Genomic DNA, 26,280 nt, shown 5'->3' with positions numbered 1-26,280 from the left:
TCCACCCCCTCACCCCTGGAGAGGATCTGGTGAGGGGGACCTGCTCAGGGCCAGAGAGATGGATACCTAGCAACAGTGCCGTAACTAGACATTTTAGCACTGTGTGCAAGAAACAGCATCGGAGCCCCCCCCCCATGTAAAACAGGGGCAGTGTACGCCTTAGGTGTGCGCAAAAAATATAGGGGCGTGGCTTCGTGGGGAAGGGGTGTGGCCACAAAATAATACCAATTTATATAACGGTGCACAGTAGTCTCCATTATTCAAATTACGCCGCACAGTAGCACCACTACACCAGGTAGAGCCCCTTTTACACCTTACGGCGGACAGATACCCCTTTTTACACATTACGGCAGACAGCGTCCCCCTTTTTACACATTACGGCAGACAGCATCCCCCTTTTTACACATTACGGCAGACAGCGTCCCCCTTTTTACACATTACGGCAGACAGCGTCCCCCTTTTTACACATTACGGCAGACAGCGCCCCCCTTTTTACACATTACGGCAGACAGCGCCCCCCATTTTACACATTACGGCAGACAGCGTCCCCCTTTTTACACATTACGGCAGACAGCGTCCCCTTAATACACATTACGGCAGACAGCATCCCCCATTTTACACATTACGGCAGACAGCATCCCCCATTTTACACATTACTGCAGACAGCGTCCCCCTTTTTACACATTACGGCAGACAGCGTCCCCCTTTTTACACATTACGGCAGACAGCGTCCCCTTATTACACATTATGGCAGACAGTGTGCCCTTTTTACACATTACGGCAGACAGCGTCCCCCTTTTTACACATTACATCCCCACCTCCCTGACAGCGGCACGTCCCCACCTCACTGAAAGTGGGGGGGTGGTCTGCACAGGGGGTGTGGTTAGTAGCGTGGGATGTGGCTAGCCCGAAGGAAGAAAGCTACTACCCACCGTCAATCATTACGTGTCCGTCCAATCCAGCATTTTGCCAATCTGTATTCTATATACCTATATAGAATAAACTTCACTTGTAGATGTAGCACCTGTGTAAATCTCCCCCTCCCCCGGGAATGTCCTTACCCGTAGTGACGCCCAACAATGACCTTGGCAGGCAGCAACGGCAGTCACGGTTATTGGCACCGGGGTCCGGCACCGGACAGCACTACAATAAATAAAATGCTGCATAAACTACAGCTACCAGCAGCCCTAGCTGCTGTGAGCTTCGGCAGCAAGGGCTGATGGGAGCTGTAGTTTATGCAGCGTTTTATTTATTGTAGTGCTGTCCGGTGCTGTGACCTCGGCGCCAATAACCATGACTGCCGCTGCAGCCTGCCAAGGTCACTGTCGGTCGGGTGAGGAACTGCCCGGGTAAGAGGGACACAGCGAGGGGTGTTGGTGAGGGCAGTGGCCGCCGGGCTTTCAGTGGGCGGGGCCTCAGATGGACGCTGAGAGACAAGCATGCTGTGTAGCAGGTGCAGACTCCCAGCAGCAGCTGTCCAATCAGTGTGCACTGACAGCCTGCTGGGGCCCGGCCTGCTCACAGTGCTCACTGCTCAGAGTCAGATCTATTTTGGAAAAAAAGTCCTCTCCGCAGCGCTGCTCCATCATCGGCAGCGGCCGGGCCCCTGGGACTCGCCGGGCCCTAAGCGTGTGCCTAGGGTGCCTAGCGGTAAATCCGCCACTGCTGTATAGTGAATCTGGTACTGAAAATCATGTGAAGAACTGTTATCTACATACTGTACGGTATGCAGTCTATAGATCTGCGGTACACTAAATAGGTCTACAGTTAATAGGTTGACTACTAATGGTCGACATGCATTATTAATATCTGGCCTGATTCATTGTTGGACGCTATGGTGATTGTGCATGTTGAGGATGTGCAAATCTATTAACAACCCAGCAGCCCTGAAAGGTACAGAGGTGCCCAGTGGAGCAACTGCAAGGGTACAGCAACTGTGTACACATTCCCAGTGCACACATACATCCTTAGATAATAAGCATTAAATCAATGTCCACACAGCACGACAGCCTGAACAGAGACACTGGAGGCATGCAGCTTGAGTACGAATTTGCAGGCGTACCCAATGACACACTCAAAAACCGTCTGCAACACGCCTGTGTTTTTGGAACCACTCCACCATCAATGCCCACCAATGGTGCCTGTCAAACACTCTGTGTAAAGGTAAGCACTCGGTATCGCTCTAAGACTTTGGGAGATAAAAAGCATGAAACATATGAATGCACAACTTACCAAAAATTGCTCAATTGCAAAAACACTGCCATAGCAACCATCATCTCTACTTTTATAGACATTTAAATTCAGGTTTTTGAATAGAATGTTGTCTAGAAGCTAAAATCGCCTGTCTTCTATTAGTGTATTGTTTGGGGATTTGTACTGTTTGTCGATTCTGTGTTTGATTTTTGTTTGATTTTCAAATCGAATATTAGTAAATCAGGGTATCCTATATTCGTCTATGTAAAAGTACCAATGTTTTGCCGATATTCAATTTTGAAGTAGATTCTGTATATTCAATTTTACATTCCGTTTTGTCTTTAGTAAATCTATAAATTGCAAAATTGAATGAAAATCAAACACAAATATACCAAAAATACAAAATCTACCAGAATCAAATATTGGTAAACGTAACCATTATTTTGTTCTGTCAGCTATAAAGGTACATGATATTACATGCTGTACGAAGCATGTCACATCTCTTATTTCCAAAAGAGAAGTTCTAATACTTTCTTTTTCCAAGTAGTTATTGTTAAAGTTACTTCTTACAAATTTAATTAATCTGTGCTTATTACTATTATTATTTATAAACTGGGATTTCTTATTTATAGTAAAATATTTAAACATAATATATGGATGGCCTTTACCATAGTGAACGGCACCAATGTAAAATGAAATGTCATCGATAGACCTAAATGAAACATGAAATATATATATATATATATATCAGAACACATGTTTGGCTTTTCCAAATAATAGCTTTGGGGTACCTATCACACAATCAGCAATCTTTAACAGTAACAAAGATGAAAATATTCATAGAACTCAAGCATAGCCGCAACCCATTGTTGATTTCAAAACAGAGGAATGTAGTATGCATGCTAGAATAACATACTGTATGTAGTAGCAACTCTCAACTACATAGAATTGATCATCTATAAGTCAAATTTACAAACTTAAAAAATTTAATGAAGCATTTTTCAAGCAAAATAAAATTGGTAAATGTTAGATTCAAGATCATCCCTCTTATTTTAAGGTAATATTTGTGTCTGTGAAATAATTTAGTATTTAAAACATAGGGCCTGATTCTGAGTTGGATGCAGAAGCTCAAGAAGTTGCACCTATTTCGGTTGCCCGTCTGCAACTTTAAGCAAAAGCTGCTACAAACTCCTTCCCTTGCATGTATCTATGCAAGAACTGAGATGCCCGTTTTCAGTGTCTGTGCATGCAGTAATACTGATTGGTGTGTTCTTAGATGCCACAGTCATCAGTCGCACTATCCATACTTGAACCAGCCGTATGGCGGTGCAGATTCTCCTCTTGATGATGGCCTCCTATGCCTGTGGTTGTGTGTCTGTGTATGCAGCTACTTTCATTGACACGCCGGTGGCATTCCTATATCACGCCCACTGAACGGACCATTTTGGTCTGCATTCTTAGCCACTCTCCAGTCCCCGCCCAGGAACGCCCATCACTCTTTCACAATATTTCTGATAGCGTGCAGCAATGCCAATAGCACATACAGTTTGTGTAAGGCATGTGCAATACAAGTTTTAGGAATTGTTGCACATGCACAATTGCTCAACCATGTTAACATCCACATTGCATGCCGTTTACATACAGCTATGAATCAGGCCCATAGTGCCTTAGAAAAGCGAAATAAATAAATGAAAGACTTAAAAGAGGCACAAATATGAATTACCTTACCTATAAAGTATATCATAGAATTTATACGATCTGAGAATGACTAAATCTGTACATATATCCGGATTCCTTGTGAACGGCTTACAAATAAAGTGATAACATAACTTTAACAATACTACAATCGGAGATTAAAGTCATGAATTCTGTATTAAAAGACTGCAAGGTACTCCATCTGATCTCCACGCTTTCCTTCATGTTTAAGTAATATGCAGTGTAACCCAATAGCACAGGTGCAGGGCAGGATGAAAATGAAAGGCAGATCCGTCAATATATCAGGCTCCAGCTGAATGCAGGCACCAGACTCAAAAAGAGAAAGTCGTAAAATGTGTTGCCAACAAAACACTAAGAAAACCCAATCACATTAGCCACAATCTTTGGAGAGAGTGCCTGCTGTCCAGGCTGATTCAGTAGTTGTCTATTCAGAACTCATAATGGGGAAAAAAAAGAAAAGTCGTTTAGAGATTATAATGGAAGATGGTGAGTAGATAAAATAAAGTACTGTCTTTAATTGCTATAAACATAGTACTGTGGATTACAATGAGGTGGGGGTATTTGAATATGTTTTAAAGATGATGATAAAAAGAATAATAAAAATATGTAAAAAATGTTTGCACGGTGTCTGTAGCATGTTAATATTTCAATAACAAACCATTTAATATATTTGTTTTGGGTAAAACATAATAAAATGCCCTACAAATGTTTACATGCAATTTCCATTTTTTTGCAGTTGGCATTGAAATTGATGGACATCTGGATACTGATTCAGATACAGATGGTGAGTATTCTCTTAAGCAAGCCTGATAATGTGTACTATTCTTAACATTTACGGTGTATAGCATCAATATGTTCTACAGAACTATGCAAACCCTGAAAAACAAGTAAAAAATTCTAGCATAATAGACAATAATTGTTACAACCACTAACACCAGCGCTAAAAAAACTAATCTATTAATGGGGTGGGCTGTAAGTCAAAGTAACTACTGTACAAGTTTCTTAGCGTTGTAGGGAATGTTGCTCAAACAGGTTGCGAGGATTATGCAATTTATGTTGTATTTTAAGTCCAACTGTATTTTGTAAAGTATATAGATTATGTTTATATTTGAAGATAGTATGTTAATTTCTATTAATTAATGCATTTTAGTTATCACATTAAATATTTTAATCTATAATGAACAATTGCATATTCATTTAACATAAAATAATTATGTTATATAAAGTACACTCCAAACTTAAACATACAGTTCTCCAAAAATACTGTAACAGTACTGTATCTTATTTCTTTAGAAAAGAATGGACCAGCTAAACTGCAAATACTGTACATTTAATGCACCATTTAGCAAGTGCTTTCTACAGCAAATTTCAAAGATGACTACATTTTTATTAAAAAAAAAAAAAAAAACCTTTAGGAAACTACAAATGGTGTTTGATAGTACAAAGCTGAGTTGTAGCTGCCAGTTGGACTTATTTCATAAGTTTTATGAAGATGAATGTCTGCTTCCTTAGCTTTGCCATTTGGGAACATTATTACAATAGCCTGCTGGATTGAGTAGGTGGGAAATGGAGATTACACAGGAAAATACAGTATCTGAGGAAATTAACCTGTTACAGTAAAAGAAAAAGAAAAACTATTTGAAATAGAGATACAGTATATATGTAACTTTGACATTTCACATAGCAAGTATTTTGTACCCAAATTTATTGCGAAATCATCCATGCATTCATATGACCAGAAAGGATTGTTCCTGCTTGTCAGATTCTAGGGGTCATCAAGTAATGTACATACAGTACAATATTTCCCTAAACACTGTGGTTAAGACACAAGTGTGTTTATGTCACCACACATCTTAGATGTGCTAGTTTAATTAGCAGTATTGTAAAATTATATTTACAAAATGTTCCATATTTTGCAGGCAGGTGTAGAACTTCATATTGCATAGCTCCCCAGATTTGGTTTGCTTAGGTACAAATTAAGCAATCGGTTTGGTGCACATAGACCATTTTAAAAATGTACGGATCTGTAATGGTGACACCTGTAATACAGACCGCTCTGATGTCCTGTAAGGGTCACATGGAGTACATTAGGGGGGAAAAAGAGGAAACTACAAAATAGTATATAAATGTCTTTAAATTATCAGACAATAATTTGAACAATTTACTGCTTTGTAAAATAAAAGTCAGAATAATCATAGCAATTTCCACCCTCTCTCATTTTTAGTAAGATATATTTTGTGACACTGTTTGTAAAGGTCACAAGTTCTGGGTGACTCCAAATATCCCTATTATGTATATCAAATATGTATGATGTAATTACTAAGAGCAAATTATACAACATGTAGCCCAGACAGATTCTACAAAGGTTACGTGAGCTTTTGTAAGACATTAGTGGGTCCCTCACACCTTTGTAAGAGGTTAAATATAGGACTAGTCTATGTACTGTATATCGTACAATAGTCACATTTTTATAGAAAGCAATCTAAACTATATCCATTTCCACTAGTACAAAATATGCTATTACAAGGGTAATCCTACATTAGTAATAAAATAGCTATCTGTTTTACCACAAGTTATAAAGTAAGTGATAGCCTTACTGTTGCCTGTTGACTTACTGTTGACTGTTGTGCTACCATGGCTCATTTTAGGTTGAGTGAAAGGCTACAGCTAAAGTTTGACTAGGCTTTGGTTAATGTTATACCTGTATCTACTGTAGGTTGTTAATAAGAACTGATAGAAGAATTAGGAACTCGGTAGGGGTTTCCATGTTTTTTATTTTACTATTTTTAAAAGTAAATGCAGAAGAGCTAAAAGATTTTAAAAGTCCCAGTGCACAGTCACACTGCTTCTGTTCTATTCCCAGGATACCAGAAGACTGAAACAGAGGCACCAGCTTTACTGATTATTCCATATGCTAAAGCGACAATAACTTGGATATTTGTATTTGCGTCTGTACTTGTTACACTGCATTGTTGTTAATGTGCCATTCTCTCACAGATGAAGAAGATGAAGAGAACACAAAAAGGAATATAGGAGGCAAAAAGTCATCTCAAAAAGCATCTCAGATTAAAAATGACAGTGACGATAATAGCAGTGAAGATGAGTTACCACGAGGAAAGAGAAAGGCTAGATGCAGACCAAAGCCAAGAGGTGATGGTGATGATGACAATAATGATGATGAAGTAGATGAAGAAAATGGAGGCAATGAGAAAGCAGGTTACCGTAACAGAGGCAGAAACAAGAGACTGAAGGAGGAACAAAATAATGAGAAGAAAACAGGGAAAAAAGGTGAACAGCAGAAGGAAGATCAGAAGAAACATGGCAGGTATTGTTGTGTCCTGTAACCAGGCCAGTGGCAGCTACTGACTTGGCTTCCTAGTCACAATGGTTCTCAAACCCACATGAGCTGGAATGATGCTGTGTCTAAGCATAATTGTTGCTTAAATATTGAATGAAGGTATCGTTAGTTCAATATACAGTAAATTTTTTAGCACAGTTGAGATTCTCTTTCTTGATTTATTTACTTGCTTTTGTTATAGAAGTGTGTGCCTTAGTCATAGTAATACCTATTATCAAGGCAGGACCCAGGAAGACAAATTTACAAAAAAGTGACTACACAAGTCAGGAAATAAAACTTTCAATAAGTTTGTAAAAATACTAAAATAAATCTGAAATATAAATAAAACAGGGGTGATGTGCAGCTGTCAGAGACATGAAGAGGTTACAAGAAACATGGTTGATATTAAAATTATAAGAAAGGAGAAGGTATCCTATAATTAGGCAGGGATATCATTTAGGTCTGGTTTACATTAGGTGCAAGGATTGGATGTGTGCCGATGTCCTTAGTGGCACCTCCTAGTATCAGTATGGGTGGACACTTTGTAGTGAGTAAGGCACAGAGATCCAGTATTAATGGACCTTTTAAAAGTCTTCTTTTTTACATTGGTTTATATCCTATATTTTTAGGCACATTTAAAAAAAATATATAATTTCATAGTAAGCATATTGGGGCCTCACTGTTATTGCAGGCCAAGAAAAATAATAAGACCTAATTTTACAACAAATCAGGGTATGCGCTGTAATTTTGACACTATAAAGAATCAGATTTTGCATGTGCTGCCAATAAGTGGGACAATAAATTGTAATCTATCATAGCATCTAGCACATAACAGCACAGAACTGAGATACATCTTTAAATTGGAATACTATAATGTGTATAAAAACAAACAAAAAACTAATACTGTAAGCTAGCAGTCTAGAAAATATATTTGGGTAAGAATCTTACTTTTCTAATTGTTAGAAATATTAAATTGCATTATAAATTACATGATCTTATGCTCTTCTAATGACTATATAAACATGAATCCATAATCGGTGTACTGTGGTTGCAAAATTATGCAAACAGTATACATAAATTAACTGGGGGGACAAACAGCCACTACCAACACCAGCCATGGACAGGTTAACCATGCAGCGTGTGGCCCTTTGCCAAAATGACTTCCATTGCTGACCTATTTAGCACAGGCTTTTTCCAGACACTCCTGGGCAGTAAGTACAGCAATTAAGGTACCCTTTAGATCAACGTTATAGCATAGTGATGCATCTAGTACCCATGTACTATGTCATATTATTGTTTTATTTAGCTAACAATATATTAAAACCCTCTGAAGAAGTCTGATTGAGACGAAACGCGTTGGGTTCCCTGTAGTGACCCCCCTTGCCTACCTTAAAAGCTAAGTCCGAATTCCTTACCTTTTACAAAGATTTTTATGCTTTTATCAGTACTTGTGAAATTTTTTGTATTTTATTCCACTTTTATATATTAAAAAGCTTGTTTGTTAATTTTATATATTTTTTGGCTCATAAATTTTAATCTCTAATGATTCTGTTTTAAACAACACCAGTCGCCAATACCCATATTCCCCCATTCTATATATTAAAACCTGTTTAAAAACAGCAACAATCCTTAAAACACTCAAAAACATACATTAAATACAACTTTTTAATATAGGTTTAGCAAAGAAGCGACTTGGATTTACACAGAGAAAATCCTTAAAATTGTTAATTTTGCTTTATATTGGCCATTATGCAGTATTTATCAATTAATATTTGTGGGATATTGCCCCCCCCCCCCCCCCCCAAATGCATTTTCGGGGGAAATATCCGCAACTACTATGTATCGTACCTTTGAGGGACCACAGCATACATCTCCAGTATCTCCATTTCCAACAGTAGCTGCACCTCCTATAGGTTTTTTACAGGGCTGTGAAGCTGTCTGATTTATCAAGCTCTGGAGTGCAAAACATTCTGGAGTTTGGCCCTGATAGATATCTCTATCGCCAGATGGCCTTATCCTGTATTAGCCTATGGGCTACATTTTAGCAACATTATCAGGACCGGCAATGGCCACTGCACATAAGTGGTGAGTGGACCATGCATGCGCAGTAGCGCACCAGTACCGATAGCAGAGTGAAGAGACCACTGATACAGTCACTTCACTCTGACCACATTGCAGCGATGGGCTCCTTTTGGAGCCCTTGTCCCTGTGAGTGACCTTTGATACATCCGGGCAAAACCATAAATAGTGACGACAAAAAATGACCCGATAATTGATAAATATATCCCTTAGTGCTATGGTTATGCTTAAAAAAAAACAAAATCTCGAAAATGTAATATTCAGTCGAAAAAAGTATATAATAGAGATGAGCGCCTGAAATTTTTCGGGTTTTGTGTTTTGGTTTTGGGTTCGGTTCCGCGGCCATGTTTTGGGTTCGAACGCGTTTTGGCAAAACCTCACCGAATTTTTTTTGTCGGATTCGGGTGTGTTTTGGATTCGGGTGTTTTTTTCAAAAAACACTAAAAAACAGCTTAAATCATAGAATTTGGGGGTCATTTTGATCCCAAAGTATTATTAACCTCAAAAACCATAATTTACACTCATTTTCAGTCTATTCTGAATACCTCACACCTCACAATATTATTTTTAGTCCTAAAATTTGCACCGAGGTCGCTGTGTGAGTAAGATAAGCGACCCTAGTGGCCGACACAAACACCGGGCCCATCTAGGAGTGGCACTGCAGTGTCACGCAGGATGTCCCATCCAAAAAACCCTCCCCAAACAGCACATGACGCAAAGAAAAAAAGAGGCGCAATGAGGTAGCTGTGTGAGTAAGATTAGCGACCCTAGTGGCCGACACAAACACCGGGCCCATCTAGGAGTGGCACTGCAGTGTCACGCAGGATGGCCCTTCCAAAAAACCCTCCCCAAACAGCACATGACGCAAAGAAAAAAAGAGGCGCAATGAGGTAGCTGTGTGAGTAAGATTAGCGACCCTAGTGGCCGACACAAACACCGGGCCCATCTAGGAGTGGCACTGCAGTGTCACGCAGGATGTCCCTTCCAAAAAACCCTCCCCAAACAGCACATGACGCAAAGAAAAAAAGAGGTGCAATGAGGTAGCTGTGTGAGTAAGATTAGCGACCCTAGTGGCCGACACAAACACCGGGCCCATCTAGGAGTGGCACTGCAGTGTCACGCAGGATGTCCCTTCCAAAAAACCCTCCCCAAACAGCACATGACGCAAAGAAAAAAAGAGGCGCAATGAGGTAGCTGTGTGAGTAAGATTAGCGACCCTAGTGGCCGACACAAACACCGGGCCCATCTAGGAGTGGCACTGCAGTGTCACGCAGGATGGCCCTTCCAAAAAACCCTCCCCAAACAGCACATGACGCAAAGAAAAAAAGAGGCGCAATGAGGTAGCTGACTGTGTGAGTAAGATTAGCGACCCTAGTGGCCGACACAAACACCGGGCCCATCTAGGAGTGGCACTGCAGTGTCACACAGGATGTCCCTTCCAAAAAACCCTCCCCAATCAGCACATGATGCAAAGAAAAAGAAAAGAAAAAAGAGGTGCAAGATGGAATTGTCCTTGGGCCCTCCCACCCACCCTTATGTTGTATAAACAAAACAGGACATGCACACTTTAACCAACCCATCATTTCAGTGACAGGGTCTGCCACACGACTGTGACTGATATGACGGGTTGGTTTGGACCCCCCCCCAAAAAAGAAGCAATTAATCTCTCCTTGCACAAACTGGCTCTACAGAGGCAAGATGTCCACCTCATCTTCACCCTCCGATATATCACCGTGTACATCCCCCTCCTCACAGATTATCAATTCGTCCCCACTGGAATCCACCATCTCAGCTCCCTGTGTACTTTGTGGAGGCAATTGCTGCTGGTCAATGTCTCCGCGGAGGAATTGATTATAATTCATTTTAATGAACATCATCTTCTCCACATTTTCTGGATGTAACCTCGTACGCCGATTGCTGACAAGGTGAGCGGCGGCACTAAACACTCTTTCGGAGTACACACTTGTGGGAGGGCAACTTAGGTAGAATAAAGCCAGTTTGTGCAAGGGCCTCCAAATTGCCTCTTTTTCCTGCCAGTATAAGTACGGACTGTGTGACGTGCCTACTTGGATGCGGTCACTCATATAATCCTCCACCATTCTATCAATGTTGAGAGAATCATATGCAGTGACAGTAGACGACATGCCTGTAATCGTTGTCAGGTCCTTCAGTCCGGACCAGATGTCAGCATCAGCAGTCGCTCCAGACTGCCCTGCATCACCGCCAGCGGGTGGGCTCGGAATTCTGAGCCTTTTCCTCGCACCCCCAGTTGCGGGAGAATGTGAAGGAGGAGATGTTGACAGGTCGCGTTCCGCTTGACTTGACAATTTTGTCACCAGCAGGTCTTTCAACCCCAGCAGACCTGTGTCTGCCGGAAAGAGAGATCCAAGGTAGGCTTTAAATCTAGGATCGAGCACGGTGGCCAAAATGTAGTGCTCTGATTTCAACAGATTGACCACCCGTGAATCCTTGTTAAGCGAATTAAGGGCTGCATCCACAAGTCCCACATGCCTAGCGGAATCGCTCCCTTTTAGCTCCTTCTTCAATGCCTCCAGCTTCTTCTGCAAAAGCCTGATGAGGGGAATGACCTGACTCAGGCTGGCAGTGTCTGAACTGACTTCACGTGTGGCAAGTTCAAAGGGCATCAGAACCTTGCACAACGTTGAAATCATTCTCCACTGCACTTGAGACAGGTGCATTCCACCTACTATATCGTGCTCAATTGTATAGGCTTGAATGGCCTTTTGCTGCTCCTCCAACCTCTGAAGCATATAGAGGGTTGAATTCCACCTCGTTACCACTTCTTGCTTCAGATGATGGCAGGGCAGGTTCAGTAGTTTTTGGTGGTGCTCCAGTCTTCTGTACGTGGTGCCTGTACGCCGAAAGTGTCCCGCAATTTTTCTGGCCACCGACAGCATCTCTTGCACGCCCCTGTCGTTTTTTAAAAAATTCTGCACCACCAAATTCAAGGTATGTGCAAAACATGGGACGTGCTGGAATTTGCCCATATTTAATGCACACACAATATTGCTGGCGTTGTCCGATGCCACAAATCCACAGGAGAGTCCAATTGGGGTAAGCCATTCCGCGATGATCTTCCTCAGTTGCCGTAAGAGGTTTTCAGCTGTGTGCGTATTCTGGAAAGCGGTGATACAAAGCGTAGCCTGCCTAGGAAAGAGTTGGCGTTTGCGAGATGCTGCTACTGGTGCCGCCGCTGCTGTTCTTGCGGCGGGAGTCCATACATCTACCCAGTGGGCTGTCACAGTCATATAGTCCTGACCCTGCCCTGCTCCACTTGTCCACATGTCCGTGGTTAAGTGGACATTGGGTACAACTGCATTTTTTAGGACACTGGTGAGTCTTTTTCTGACGTCCGTGTACATTCTCGGTATCGCCTGCCTAGAGAAGTGGAACCTAGATGGTATTTGGTAACGGGGGCACACTGCCTCAATAAATTGTCTAGTTCCCTGTGAACTAACGGCGGATACCGGACGCACGTCTAACACCAACATAGTTGTCAAGGACTCAGTTATCCGCTTTGCAGTAGGATGACTGCTGTGATATTTCATCTTCCTCGCAAAGGACTGTTGAACAGTCAATTGCTTACTGGAAGTAGTACAAGTGGGCTTACGACTTCCCCTCTGGGATGACCATCGACTCCCAGCGGCAACAACAGCAGCGCCAGCAGCAGTAGGCGTTACACGCAAGGATGCATCGGAGGAATCCCAGGCAGGAGAGGACTCGTCAGAATTGCCAGTGACATGGCCTGCAGGACTATTGGCATTCCTGGGGAAGGAGGAAATTGACACTGAGGGAGTTGGTGGGGTGGTTTGCGTGAGCTTGGTTACAAGAGGAAGGGATTTACTGGTCAGTGGACAGCTTCCGCTGTCACCCAAAGTTTTTGAACTTGTCACTGACTTATTATGAATGCGCTGCAGGTGACGTATAAGGGAGGATGTTCCGAGGTGGTTAACGTCCTTACCCCTACTTATTACAGCTTGACAAAGGGAACACACGGCTTGACACCTGTTGTCCGCATTTCTGGTGAAATACCTCCACACCGAAGAGCTGATTTTTTTGGTATTTTCACCTGGCATGTCAACGGCCATATTCCTCCCACGGACAACAGGTGTCTCCCCGGGTGCCTGACTTAAACAAACCACCTCACCATCAGAATCCTCCTGGTCAATTTCCTCCCCAGCGCCAGCAACACCCATATCCTCCTCATCCTGGTGTACTTCAACACTGACATCTTCAATTTGACTATCAGGAACTGGACTGCGGGTGCTCCTTCCAGCACTTGCAGGGGGCGTGCAAATGGTGGAAGGCGCATGCTCTTCACGTCCAGTGTTGGGAAGGTCAGGCATCGCAACCGACACAATTGGACTCTCCTTGTGGATTTGGGATTTCAAAGAACGCACAGTTCTTTGCGGTGCTTTTGCCAGCTTGAGTCTTTTCAGTTTTCTAGCGAGAGGCTGAGTGCTTCCATCCTCATGTGAAGCTGAACCACTAGCCATGAACATAGGCCAGGGCCTCAGCCGTTCCTTGCCACTCCGTGTGGTAAATGGCATATTGGCAAGTTTACGCTTCTCCGACGACAATTTTATTTTAGGTTTTGGAGTCCTTTTTTTACTGATATTTGGTGTTTTGGTTTTGACATGCATCGGCCTTGGCAGACGACGTTGCTGGCATTTCATCGTCTCGGCCATGACTAGTGGCAGCAGCTTCAGCACGAGGTGGAAGTGGATCTTGATCTTTCCCTAATTTTGGAACCTCAACATTTTTGTTCTCCATATTTTAATAGGCACAACTAAAAGGCACCTCAGGTAAACAATGGAGATGGATGGATTGGATACTAGTATACAATTATGGACGGGCTGCCGAGTGCCGACACAGAGGTAGCCACAGCCGTGAACTACCGCACTGTACTGTGTCTGCTGCTAATATATAGACTGGTTGATAAAGAGATAGTATACTCGTAACTAGTATGTATGTATAAAGAAAGAAAAAAAAACCACGGTTAGGTGGTATATACAATTATGGACGGGCTGCCGAGTGCCGACACAGAGGTAGCCACAGCCGTGAACTACCGCACTGTACTGTGTCTGCTGCTAATATATAGACTGGTTGATAAAGAGATAGTATACTCGTAACTAGTATGTATGTATAAAGAAAGAAAAAAAAACCACGGTTAGGTGGTATATACAATTATGGACGGGCTGCCGAGTGCCGACACAGAGGTAGCCACAGCCGTGAACTACCGCACTGTACTGTGTCTGCTGCTAATATATAGACTGGTTGATAAAGAGATAGTATACTCGTAACTAGTATGTATGTATAAAGAAAGAAAAAAAAACCACGGTTAGGTGGTATATACAATTATGGACGGGCTGCCGAGTGCCGACACAGAGGTAGCCACAGCCGTGAACTACCGCACTGTACTGTATCTGCTGCTAATATATAGACTGGTTGATAAAGAGATAGTATACTCGTAACTAGTATGTATGTATAAAGAAAGAAAAAAAAACCACGGTTAGGTGGTATATACAATTATGGACGGGCTGCCGAGTGCCGACACAGAGGTAGCCACAGCCGTGAACTACCGCACTGTACTGTGTCTGCTGCTAATATATAGACTGGTTGATAAAGAGATAGTATACTCGTAACTAGTATGTATGTATAAAGAAAGAAAAAAAAACCACGGTTAGGTGGTATATACAATTATGGACGGGCTGCCGAGTGCCGACACAGAGGTAGCCACAGCCGTGAACTACCGCACTGTACTGTGTCTGCTGCTAATATAGACTGGTTGATAAAGAGATAGTATACTACTAATATTATATATACTGGTGGTCAGGTCACTGGTCACTAGTCACACTGGCAGTGGCACTCCTGCAGCAAAAGTGTGCACTGTTTTAATATAATATTATGTACTCCTGGCTCCTGCTATAACCTATAACTGGCACTGCAGTAGTGCTCCCCAGTCTCCCCCACAATTATAAGCTGTGTGAGCTGAGCAGTCAGACAGATATATATAATATTATATATAGATAATAGATGATGCAGCACACTGGCCTGAGCCTGAGCAGTGCACACAGATATGGTATGTGACTGACTGAGTCACTGTGTGTATCGCTTTTTTCAGGCAGAGAACGGATATATTAAATAAACTGCACTGTGTGTCTGGTGGTCACTCACTATATAATATATTATGTACTCCTGGCTCCTGCTATAACCTATAACTGGCACTGCAGTAGTGCTCCCCAGTCTCCCCCACAATTATAAGCTGTGTGAGCTGAGCAGTCAGACAGATAATCAGATATATATAATATTATATATAGATAATAGATGATGCAGCACACTGGCCTGAGCCTGAGCAGTGCACACAGATATGGTATGTGACTGAGTCACTGTGTGCTGTGTATCGCTTTTTTCAGGCAGAGAACGGATTATAAATAAAACTGGTGGTCACTATCAGCAAAACTCTGCACTGTACTGAGTACTCCTAATGCTCCCCAAAATTAGTAAATCAAGTGTCTCTCTAATCTATTCTAAACGGAGAGGACGCCAGCCACGTCCTCTCCCTATCAATCTCAATGCACGTGTGAAAATGGCGGCGACGCGCGGCTCCTTATATAGAATCCGAGTCTCGCGATAGAATCCGAGCCTCGCGAGAATCCGACAGCGTCATGATGACGTTCGGACGCGCTCGGGTTAACCGAGCAAGGCGGGAAGATCCGAGTCGCTCGGACCCGTGAAAAAAAACATGAAGTTCGTGCGGGTTCGGATTCAGAGAAACCGAACCCGCTCATCTCTAGTATATAATAGTGTTGCAGAACCTCTTCCAGTTCTCATACTATGGGGCTGATGTACTAAGCCTTGGAGAATGATAAAGTGGAGAGAGATAAAGTACCAACCAACTAACTCCTGTAATTTTTGGCAGTTGGGAGCTGATCGGCTGGTACTTTATCTCTCATCACTTTATCACTCTCCAAGGCTTAGTACATCTCCCCCTGAGAAACCTACCTTGGAACTCCAACAGAGGATGTACAGATCAGAAATAAAGTTTTTTCTCCCTCAAATTAAATGTAGCATTTGTCAATAGCATCAGTGTAATTATTTAGGTAAAATAAGTATTTTTCCCACTTAACTGGCATGGTCAGATCACATGCAACTGCGCAGCCCCACTGTGTCCCCCAGTTTCTGATGAGGAGATCCGTTCTGCAGATCTAATATATAATAATAATATGCATCATATAATATTTATACATTTAAAAAAAATACTTATTAAACTATATTAAATAATAAAAAAACAACAACTATACAGTATGAATGGTTTTGAATGGAAAACTCGTCAGTTAAGTGGTTAAAAAAACAAATAAAAACTCACAGGCAAGGGGGATACCCAATTAGCCCTGTTAAATTACCGGGGCTAATTGTCCCGCTGGGGGCAGGCTAGTTAGCCCCGATAAGCCGCGGCACGTGCCAGCTTATCTGGGATTTTGTTCCACCTGCCTGCGGCAGGCGAAGCAGAATCCCCGTAAACAGCCCGTTTTCGTCTTAAAATGGGTCTGTTTCACACGAAAACACACAGGTTTCACTGAACCTGTGTGTTTTCGGGAGAAAGTTTTTTTTTTTTTACAGGCGATCCATCTGGATAGCCTGTAAAAAAAATAAATCGGTGAAACATCGGAAAAAAGTCAGAAAAACAGCTGTTTTTTGGACCCGATGTTTTACCGGGGATAATTGGATATCCCTCTAAGTGTGCAGAAACGGTGTTACCTATAGCAACCAATCACATTCTGTTGCTTTTCTACTGCAGTATAGGGAATTATAGCAAATGCCTGATGGTTGCTATAAGTTACAGAAACCTTTTCTTCTCAGTTGCCTGTGAACCAGTTTTTATAAACCCCACTTTGTGGAAATTGCAGCACAACGTTTTTTATTATCTGACCTACTCCTCCATAATACACATGTAGAAAAGAGAAAATAGTAAGTTGAAAGTAGTTCAAGAAGACTGAGACTGCGACTGTACCCAGCAAAATCCAGACAGGAATGCTCTGTTTTGTACCTGCAGTTCTGCTATGTCCAGATTGTGCGGTGGGAATTGGTTATTTTAGCATGCATGCTCCCTTGTCTCGTTGTCAACCAACCAGGAATGCACTGACAGACAGCAAACATATGAGTCTCAAGTCCTGCCATTAATTTGGATTGGTTGGCTCATTAATGGACTTTATTATTTTATTAGCGTTCTTATACATCTCCCCTTACTTACCTATTATATTGTAGATCATGAAGGCTTCTGTTGAGCTAAACCACCCATTGTTCCATGTATATACATTACCTTCTTCCAAAGTAAACAAAGAGATGCTGTCTTAACTACAACATAGCCTGCCTGCTGTCTCATCAACTAAAATGTAACGCATGAGTAGAGTCAACGATTTCCCTTGTAACATGGAAAAGACTCTCTTTTTAAGTATTTAATATTTAGTGATCTTTGTCAAATTAAAACATAAAAATCATATTAAACATAATGAAGGTATTGTTATTAAAAAAGGGAATTTAGACAACTTTGCAATGTAATACATCAAAACAGTTAGAAACAATATTTTGCATTTTTATAGCAAAAGTACTTATGGTGGCAGGGAAATGTGTTCATACTGCAGAAAGCTGCATGTCACTAACATACCTCCCAAAAGTCCTGAATTGTGTTGCACAGTGTCATTGCTATTTTAGACAAATCCCTGTGACAAGTCTAAAGGTGTGTGCACACGGTGAGATTTCTCCTTTCTATTTTGACTATATGGTCAAAATCACAAGGAAAGGAGTTAGCTACCTTGCAATCCTGATTCAATCCCTATGTGCACTCCCGCGGGGTCGGCTAGATAGACTGTGCAGGCCTGTCAATCTTGACTATCTAGTAAAAAGTATAGTAAAAATTGGCACTTACTTAAAATCGTACATATTCAAAATCTCAAGTACAGATGGTCAAAATCGGTGCTTCTGGGCTCTGGGGGAGTTCAAGGAAAAATCGCATAGTCAAAATCGGGCATAGCAAGGATCTCACCGTGTGTATGCACCTTAAGGCTGGTATTCAATTACTGTAGCTGTGGTAATTTACTGCGGCTAATTGACCCACCAGGTCTATTCAATTGTGCCCGATGCAAGCAGTTTGCAGGGATTTTGTTTCGCCTGCCTCAGGCAGTCAAAGCAAAATCCACTAAAACAGCCCTATCTGCCCCTTTTTTTCTCAAACATATACAGTAGGTCTGTGAACTAATCCTGGATCATATGTGTTTTCGCATAAAAAGGGGATATTTTTTGCACAAAATCAATGGGGTATAAATTAATAGTCCGAATCGAAACATCAGACAAAAATCGCGATAATATCCCATTTTTTCATGCAAAAATGTATTGGCGACAACTGAATAACCCTCTAAGAATCCATATAAAGTTTTATTTAATGATACTGTATAACCTGCAATAGAGATATTAGGATTTATTCCTTTGTCTTTGAACAAGACCAGGGGTGTGCAAAGTGTAGGTTTTTGCCCCAAAAGTAATTTTTTTTGTGGTCCTCTGATTGTCCAACATGCAATAAATACTTTTTATTTGAAACTGCCATTTTAGGAGACCCAGAGCGTTGACACACTGACACTTGGGGTCCCAGAAATACCGCACACTGACACTTGGGTCCCAGTATAATGGCACACTGACATTTGTGGTCCCAGAACAATGACACACTGACACTTGGGGTCCCAGAACAATAGAAACATAGAATTTGACGGCAGATAAGAAGCACTTGGCCCATCTAGTCTGCTCCTTTTTTAACCACATTGTTACCTCAAACCCTATTTGATCCTTATTTCTTTGTATCCCATGATGTTTAAATTGCTTTACGCTCTTAATCTCTACCACCTGTGCTGGGAGATTATGCCACTTATCCAATACCCTTTCTGTGAAGTAATTTTTACTCAAATTTCCCCTGAACCTTTCTCCCCCAGTCTCAGTTCATATCCTTGTGTTCTAATACTTCTCTTCCTTTGAAAAATGTCTCCCTCCTGTACCTTGTTAAAAGCCTTGACCTATTTGAATGGTTCTATCATGTTCCTCCTTTCCCTTCTCCGTACCTCCCAACTGTCCCAATTTTCGCAAGACAGTCCCTTTTTTTGGGACTGTCCCGCTGTCCCACCCGTGGGCCGCAGTGTCCTGCGGTGGGTGGGGGCAGTTGGGAGGCTTCTGTCACTGCTGCTCAGCCGGGAGAGGGGGCAGGCCAGCAGCTCAGAGAGAGCTTGGCATGCCCTCTCAGTGACGGTAAAAGGGGACGTGACTAGCGATCGTGGCTCTGCCCCGAGGCCACACCCACTTTCATATAGGCCACACACCCTTTTGGCACGCGCGCCAAGGTCCCGATTTGGGCATTTGAAAAGTTGGGAGGTATGCTTCTATGTTACAAACTATACATGTTAAGATCTTTTAGTCTTTCCAGGTAAATATTGTGATGTAGGCCATGCACCATTTTAGTTACCCTTCTTTATATAGTCTCTATTGTATCTGAAGATATGGCCTCCATTGAACTTAACACAGTATTCTAGATGCGGCCGTACCAATGATTTATACAGTGACATTATTACATCTTTCTTTCTGCTGTTGAATTCTCTCCCTATGCAACCAAGCATCTGACTTACCTTCCTGATTGCTTTGTTACATTGCTTACCTGCCTTTGAGTCACTTGAAATAGTGACTCCTACTGTAGATTCCTTTCCCTTAGCAGTACCTTCCAATATAGTGCCATTAATACTACATTTAGCCACTGGATTTTTGAGACCCAAGCACATGATTATGACATTTTTGGCATTAAACTGTAATTGCTGCTTTCTTGACCATTCCTCTAGTCCACCTAGATCATCACTCATATGTTTCACCCCCTCCTTGTCTGTCTACCCTGTCGCATACCCTTGTGTAATCTGCAAAAACGCATACTCTCCCTTCAATAACCATTTGCAATGTCACCAATAAAATGTCTGGATGGTAAAATTACACATAAAGCTCATTGCTTTAGTAATACACATACTTTTTATTTTATTCATATTTGTACAGATATTGTTACTTACATTTATTCCTGAAATGTTGGATATAGTGTATATCTTGAGGATGGGATTATTATTAAATAATTGATTTTAGATTGAGTTAACAGTAGTTTTTTTAGTAGATTTATTTATTTCTAGAGTTTATGATGAAAATATATTCTGTTTGTGGATGCCCTTTTGTCCATATTTTTTTCCCTCAAAGTACTGTAGAAACTTATTTTCTTATAATTTTAGTAGGAATGTTGCTAGATGACTGTCTATTCACAGACTTGTTTAGGAAAATAGCAGGATGAATGTTTAAGGTTACATCTGAAGAATTGTTTTCCCCCAAATCAATTAATCTTTCCCATTTGGTTGCATAATCGTCTCTAGCCCAGCACCCCACCTGCTCTCCCTGGATTTATACACATATTTGTTAAAGGTTCTTATTTGACTGCATTGCACATACAGTACATAGAGTGGGTGGTGTTCAGTTTGCCGGCTGTCGGGATCCCGGCATACAGTATACCAGCGCTGGAATCCCTACAGCCAGCATATCGACACTTTATCTTCCTATTGGGGGTCCACGACCCCCCTGGAGGGAGAATAAATAGCGTGCGTAGCGTGCCACTGTGCACAAAGCGTAGCAAGTGCAGCGAGCCCGCAAGGGACTCATTTGCACTCACCACGATGTCGGTATGCCGGCGGTTGGGATTCTGGAGCCGGTATGCTGGTCGCCGGGAGCCCGGCCGCCGGCATACCATACTACACCCCATAGGGTTGGGTATGCATGACCGGCAAGTCAGGAGACCGCTGGTCACCATACTGATGCCGGGATTCCAACATCGAGATGGCCGGCGGGGGTGATGGCAACAAGCCCCTCGCGGGCTGCGCTTGCCAGATTCTATTCCCACTCTATGGGTGTTGTGGACACCCATGAATGGGAATAGTCCCTGCTAGTCGGCATGCCCACTGTCGGGATTCTGAGTGGGCGGGATGTAGGAGGAGGTATTGTGACCAGCCGTCTCCAGACCGCCGGTCACATAACTACATCTCGAGTAGATGAATCCCCATTTTCTGCTGTGGGGAAGTGCCTCAGTGTAAACCCTTTTTGTGATCAATTTAAAGGTTGTGGTTCTACTTTGGGATGCACATGGTATAAAACAAAGTCATGTCTACTAGCTCATCTTACTGTAATTAGTAATAGGGGAATGGGGTTGTGAGACCGCACCTGGTTGTATCAAGAATTACGAGAACAAATTATATTAGGCCAACAATACAGATTATGTAGTAGAATATGATTCTATTATTGTAAATTACTAATATGTTGGTGGTGCACCCCTGGGTTTGAAATACTGAATTAACAGTGGTGTCTCATTGTAATGGAACTCAGAGACAAAATAAAGTAAAACCTTTGGCACTCTCGTTTTGTAATTACTTAGTTAAAACGTAACTTTTATTATGTTACAAATATAATAATGAAAAAGGTGATTCAAATAGAAATGTACAAGGAAAAAAAAGGGGAAAAAGGCTGCGCCTATGGTGTCCATTATCTATATAAAGATTAGATTCCTGGAGTGATACATTTTTAGTGAGCAGTTACATTAATGTCACATTTTTCAACAGTATTACCAATTTGAATTGCACTGATTTAATAACCAATTTATTATGTGGATACTGTCTTCTGTTTATTAAAATTATGGAGGTCATTCCGAGTTGTTCGCTCGCAAGGCGATTTTAGCAGTATTGCACACGCTAAGCCGCCGCCTACTGGGAGTGAATCTTAGCATCTTAAAATTACGAACGATGTATTCGCAATATTGCGATTACAAACTTCTTAGCAGTTTCAGAGTAGCTTCAGACTTACTCGGCATCTGCGATCAGTTCAGTGCTTGTCGTTCCTGGGTTGACGTCACAAACACTCCCAGCGTTCGCCCAGACACTCCTCCGTTTCTCCAGCCACTCCCGCGTTTTTTCCGGAAACGGTAGCGTTTTTTCCCACACGCCCATAAAACGGCCTGTTTCCGCCCAGTAACACCCATTTCCTGTCAATCACATTACGATCGCCGGAGCGAAGAAAAAGCCGTGAGTAAAAATACTATCTTCATTGCAAAATTACTTGGCGCAGTCGCAGTGCGGACATTACGCATGCGCACTAAGCGGAAAATCACTGCGATGCGATGAAATTTACCGAGCGAACGACTCGGAATGAGGGCCCATGTACGGTTCTTTCAGAGTATATACAAACTTATAATTTTTCTATACATTGTGTACAAAGTTTTATTGGTATTTTAATAAATAATCTTTTATATATTAATTTTGTTTGTCAGCTCTCCATAAATATGGTTTATTAATAACACCATAGGCGCAGCCTTTTTCCCCTTTTTTTTCCTTGTACATATATTTAAGGCCGATACACAGTGCTTTTTTTGGCAGCGCTTTTGGTGTTGTTTAAAGTGGACATTGTCAATTTAGGCGCTTGTAGCAGATTTGTTTTAGTTTTATAATTAAAATGTAGGAGGCAGAAGAAAATGTTTCCTGTAAAGCTTCAATTCCCTAGACTCTAGCTAAGTGTTTCCGTGGTATTAATCTGTAGCTTGATATTAGCTACTGTCTATGGTTATCGCATTATTGATAAGGCTAATAATCGCCTAGTGGGTGAAAATATTCCAAATGAATCCCTCTCTTACAATGTTTAAGGAAATCTATGTCCTGCAGGGACAGGCGCTGATATTATATATATATATATACACAGGTTGAGTATCCCATATCCAAATATTCCGAAATACGGAATATTCCGAAATACGGACTTTTTTGAGTGAGAGTGAGATAGTGAAACCTTTGTTTTTTGATGGCTCAATGTACACAAACTTTGTTTAATACACAAAGTTATTAAAAATATTGTATTAAATGACCTTCAGGCTGTGTGTATAAGGTGTATATGAAACATAAATGAATTGTGTGAATGTAGACACACTTTGTTTAATGCACAAAGTTATAAAAAATATTGGCTAAAATGACCTTCAGGCTGTGTGTATAAGGTGTATATGTAACATAAATGTATTCTGTGCTTAGATTTAGGTCCCATCACCATGATATCCCATTATGGTATGCAATTATTCCAAAATACTGAAAAATCCCATATCCAAAACACCTCTGGTCCCAAACATTTTGGATAAGGGAGACTCAACCTGTGTATATATATATATATATATATATATATATGTGTATATATATATATATATATATATATATATATATATGTATATGTGTTCTATTGGCAGAGAGACTGTATGTAATGATATTCCTTCATACAGTATGCTTATCCTTTTTTACACACTTCCTAAATAGTTATTAGAAGTTTATCTTGTACCATTCAGTCTGGTCTGTGGATTATTGAACAATTTGTCCTGCAAGTAATTTTATTTACCAGAGGAAAAGCCCAAAGCACTTAGATGTGGTTAATTTGGGTCTGAGAAACCACATGAGATAATAGAAGTTTTAAGGACTTGATTATGCTAATTTTTATTCTAATGAGCTAACAATATGAAGGAATATCATTAAATACAGTCGCTCTGACAATAGACTATACACATATACATAGAAATGTCAGAACCTTTCCCTCCAGGACATAGATTTCCTTAACATTATCAGAGAGGAATTTATTTGGAATATTTTCCCACACTAGGTGATTATTAGCATTCTCAAAAGCCATAACTGTAGACAACGGCTAATATCAAGCTACAAATTAATACCACTGAAACACATTAGCTAGAGTCTGTGGAGATTGAAGCTTTACAGAAGACATTTTCTCCTGCCTCCTACATTTTAATTATAATCACCTTTTTCATTATTAGATTTGTAACATAATAGAACTTTTAACTAAGTAATTATACATAACAAGAGTGCCCCCAAACAGAGGTTTTACTTTCTTTTGCCTCCAAGTTATCTTACAAGGAGACACTGCTGTTAATTCTATAATTAGTAATAGTCAGTGGCATATATATATATATATATATATATATATATATATATATAAAATGGATGCAGGGTGTTCAGTGCACACAGTCCCCTGGGTCTAGGTGGGCCCACACCACACACCCCACACCCATGGTCTTCAATACTTATCTCTCCGGATACCCACTTTGTTGCAGTTGGATGCTGCACCATTTTCCTTGGGACCTGCGCATGTACAGTAGACTCTGGCACAGCGCCAGAGTCACTCAGTTGCACTGCTGTTTAGAGAAGAGGGGGCCCAGACAGAGAATGCACACAGGCTCCCTCCCCTGTAAATACGTCCCTGGTAATGTCTATGATGCAAATTTAGGAAAAAGAACTTAAGTCTGGTAGTTGTTACCAATGGGGCAGAGCTGTCACAACCCACTCAACAAAGGGATGCAAAGCAGAAAGGCACCAGGCTGGAGAGGCACTATCCCTGCTCTGCAACCCTGCTGATGCCCATTGTTGCTACTGGCTGCCACTGTACTTGTCACTGTATGACAGGCAGCAGTGCTAGCAGCTTGAAGTGGCCTCCTACCCCCCCCCCCCGCATTATGTATAAGGGGTGCTACTACTGTGTGCATTATGTATAATGGGCGCTATTGCTGTGGGCATTATGTGTATATGTGGCACTACTACTGGGGGCATTATGTGTATAAGTGGCACTACTACTATGGGCATTGTGTATAAGGCGCACTACTACTAAGGGAATTATGTGTATAAGCGGCACTACTACTGTGGGCATTATGTATAAGTGTCACTACTACTGGGGACAGTATGTGTGTAAGCGGCACTACTACTGTGGGCATTATGTATAAGGAACGCTACTACTGTGGGCATTATGTGTATAAGTGCCACTACTGTGTGTTATGATTCCAGCACTCCTGGCCAGAGGAGATCTTATGACAATGACCGGAGCACTGGAATGGAATGCTGAGAACGGGAGCAGGAAAGAATAATAGCCCCTGGCGCCCTAACTCTGTTGTCTCACCCGTGCTATCGGAAATCCCTTGCGAGACTATGGTTTCTTGAGCCCTTGGCAGCCGCATTTGAAGGGCGGATTATGTCTGCCCAACTCCGATGCCCCCCGGTCTTAATGAGAGACAAAGGGAAATCTGAGGCAGGATGATAACAAGAGGACCTCTAGCTAACAACAGGCCAGGGGCTACGAGCTAACTAAAAAAACCTAAAGTATGTGCGGAAAAACCGCCAGGGAAAAGGACAACCAAAATCCACTTGTCCAATACTCCTACCCGGCACCGCCGGATACCAGAGTGGACCTGTGGAAGCGGAACCCTCCGCAAAATGCTCCAAACACAAATAATAAAGGGTAAAGCGGCCGAGCCGCTACATATGGCAGAGCCGCGACTCACGAACACCACTGGATGTTAAACGGTGATCGGTCAGGACTCCAGGGATGAGATGATAACTCCCGAGTACAGGACTTCAGAGGACTGGAACGACCGGATACAGCAAGACTGGAAACAGACTCTCAGCAAACAAAGACAGCATGCAGGAAGCTATTACCGGCGTCTGTGAGAAGCCCTGAGAGTGTATTTAAACAGGAGTCCTCCAATCAGCTGCTGACAGAGCTGATTAGAATGAATGCCATGCAGCTGCCTTGCTGCACGGCCAGAGATCAGGTGCACCTATTAATTAAACAGGACCCAGCAACGGGGAACGCGGTCCGCCAGTGGCGTCCCCGTTGCTAGGGTCCGTGCGGCTCAGCGCGCCCGGCGTCTAGCGTTGCTAGGGAGCCGGCGGCTGTACGTGCACGGCGTCCCTAGTTGCTAGGCACCGGGCCGCGCAGACGAGCGGACCCCGGCGCCTAACAGTACCCCCCCCTTGAGGAGGGGTCAAGGAACCCCTAAAGCCAGGTTTCCGAGG

General features: G+C 42.0%; 1 protein-coding gene across 1 annotated transcript in view; it reads left to right on the top strand.

Annotated features, from left to right (window-relative positions):
* The first annotated feature begins 4,200 nt into the window (after positions 1–4,200).
* Positions 4,201–26,280, top strand: part of LOC134927638 (transmembrane channel-like protein 2) — a 374,176-nt gene continuing 352,096 nt past the window's right edge. Inside the window, exons 1-3 of the mRNA XM_063922391.1 lie at positions 4,201–4,395; positions 4,646–4,693; positions 6,907–7,234. Coding sequence (XP_063778461.1) covers positions 4,350–4,395; positions 4,646–4,693; positions 6,907–7,234 — 422 coding nt within the window. The 5' untranslated portion in view covers positions 4,201–4,349. The remainder of the gene's footprint in view (positions 4,396–4,645; positions 4,694–6,906; positions 7,235–26,280) is intronic.

The sequence above is a fragment of the Pseudophryne corroboree genome, chromosome 5 (assembly GCF_028390025.1).
Source record: "Pseudophryne corroboree isolate aPseCor3 chromosome 5, aPseCor3.hap2, whole genome shotgun sequence".
NCBI classification, from domain to species: Eukaryota; Metazoa; Chordata; class Amphibia; order Anura; family Myobatrachidae; genus Pseudophryne; species Pseudophryne corroboree.
This window is presented reverse-complemented; position numbering and strand designations above follow the sequence as displayed.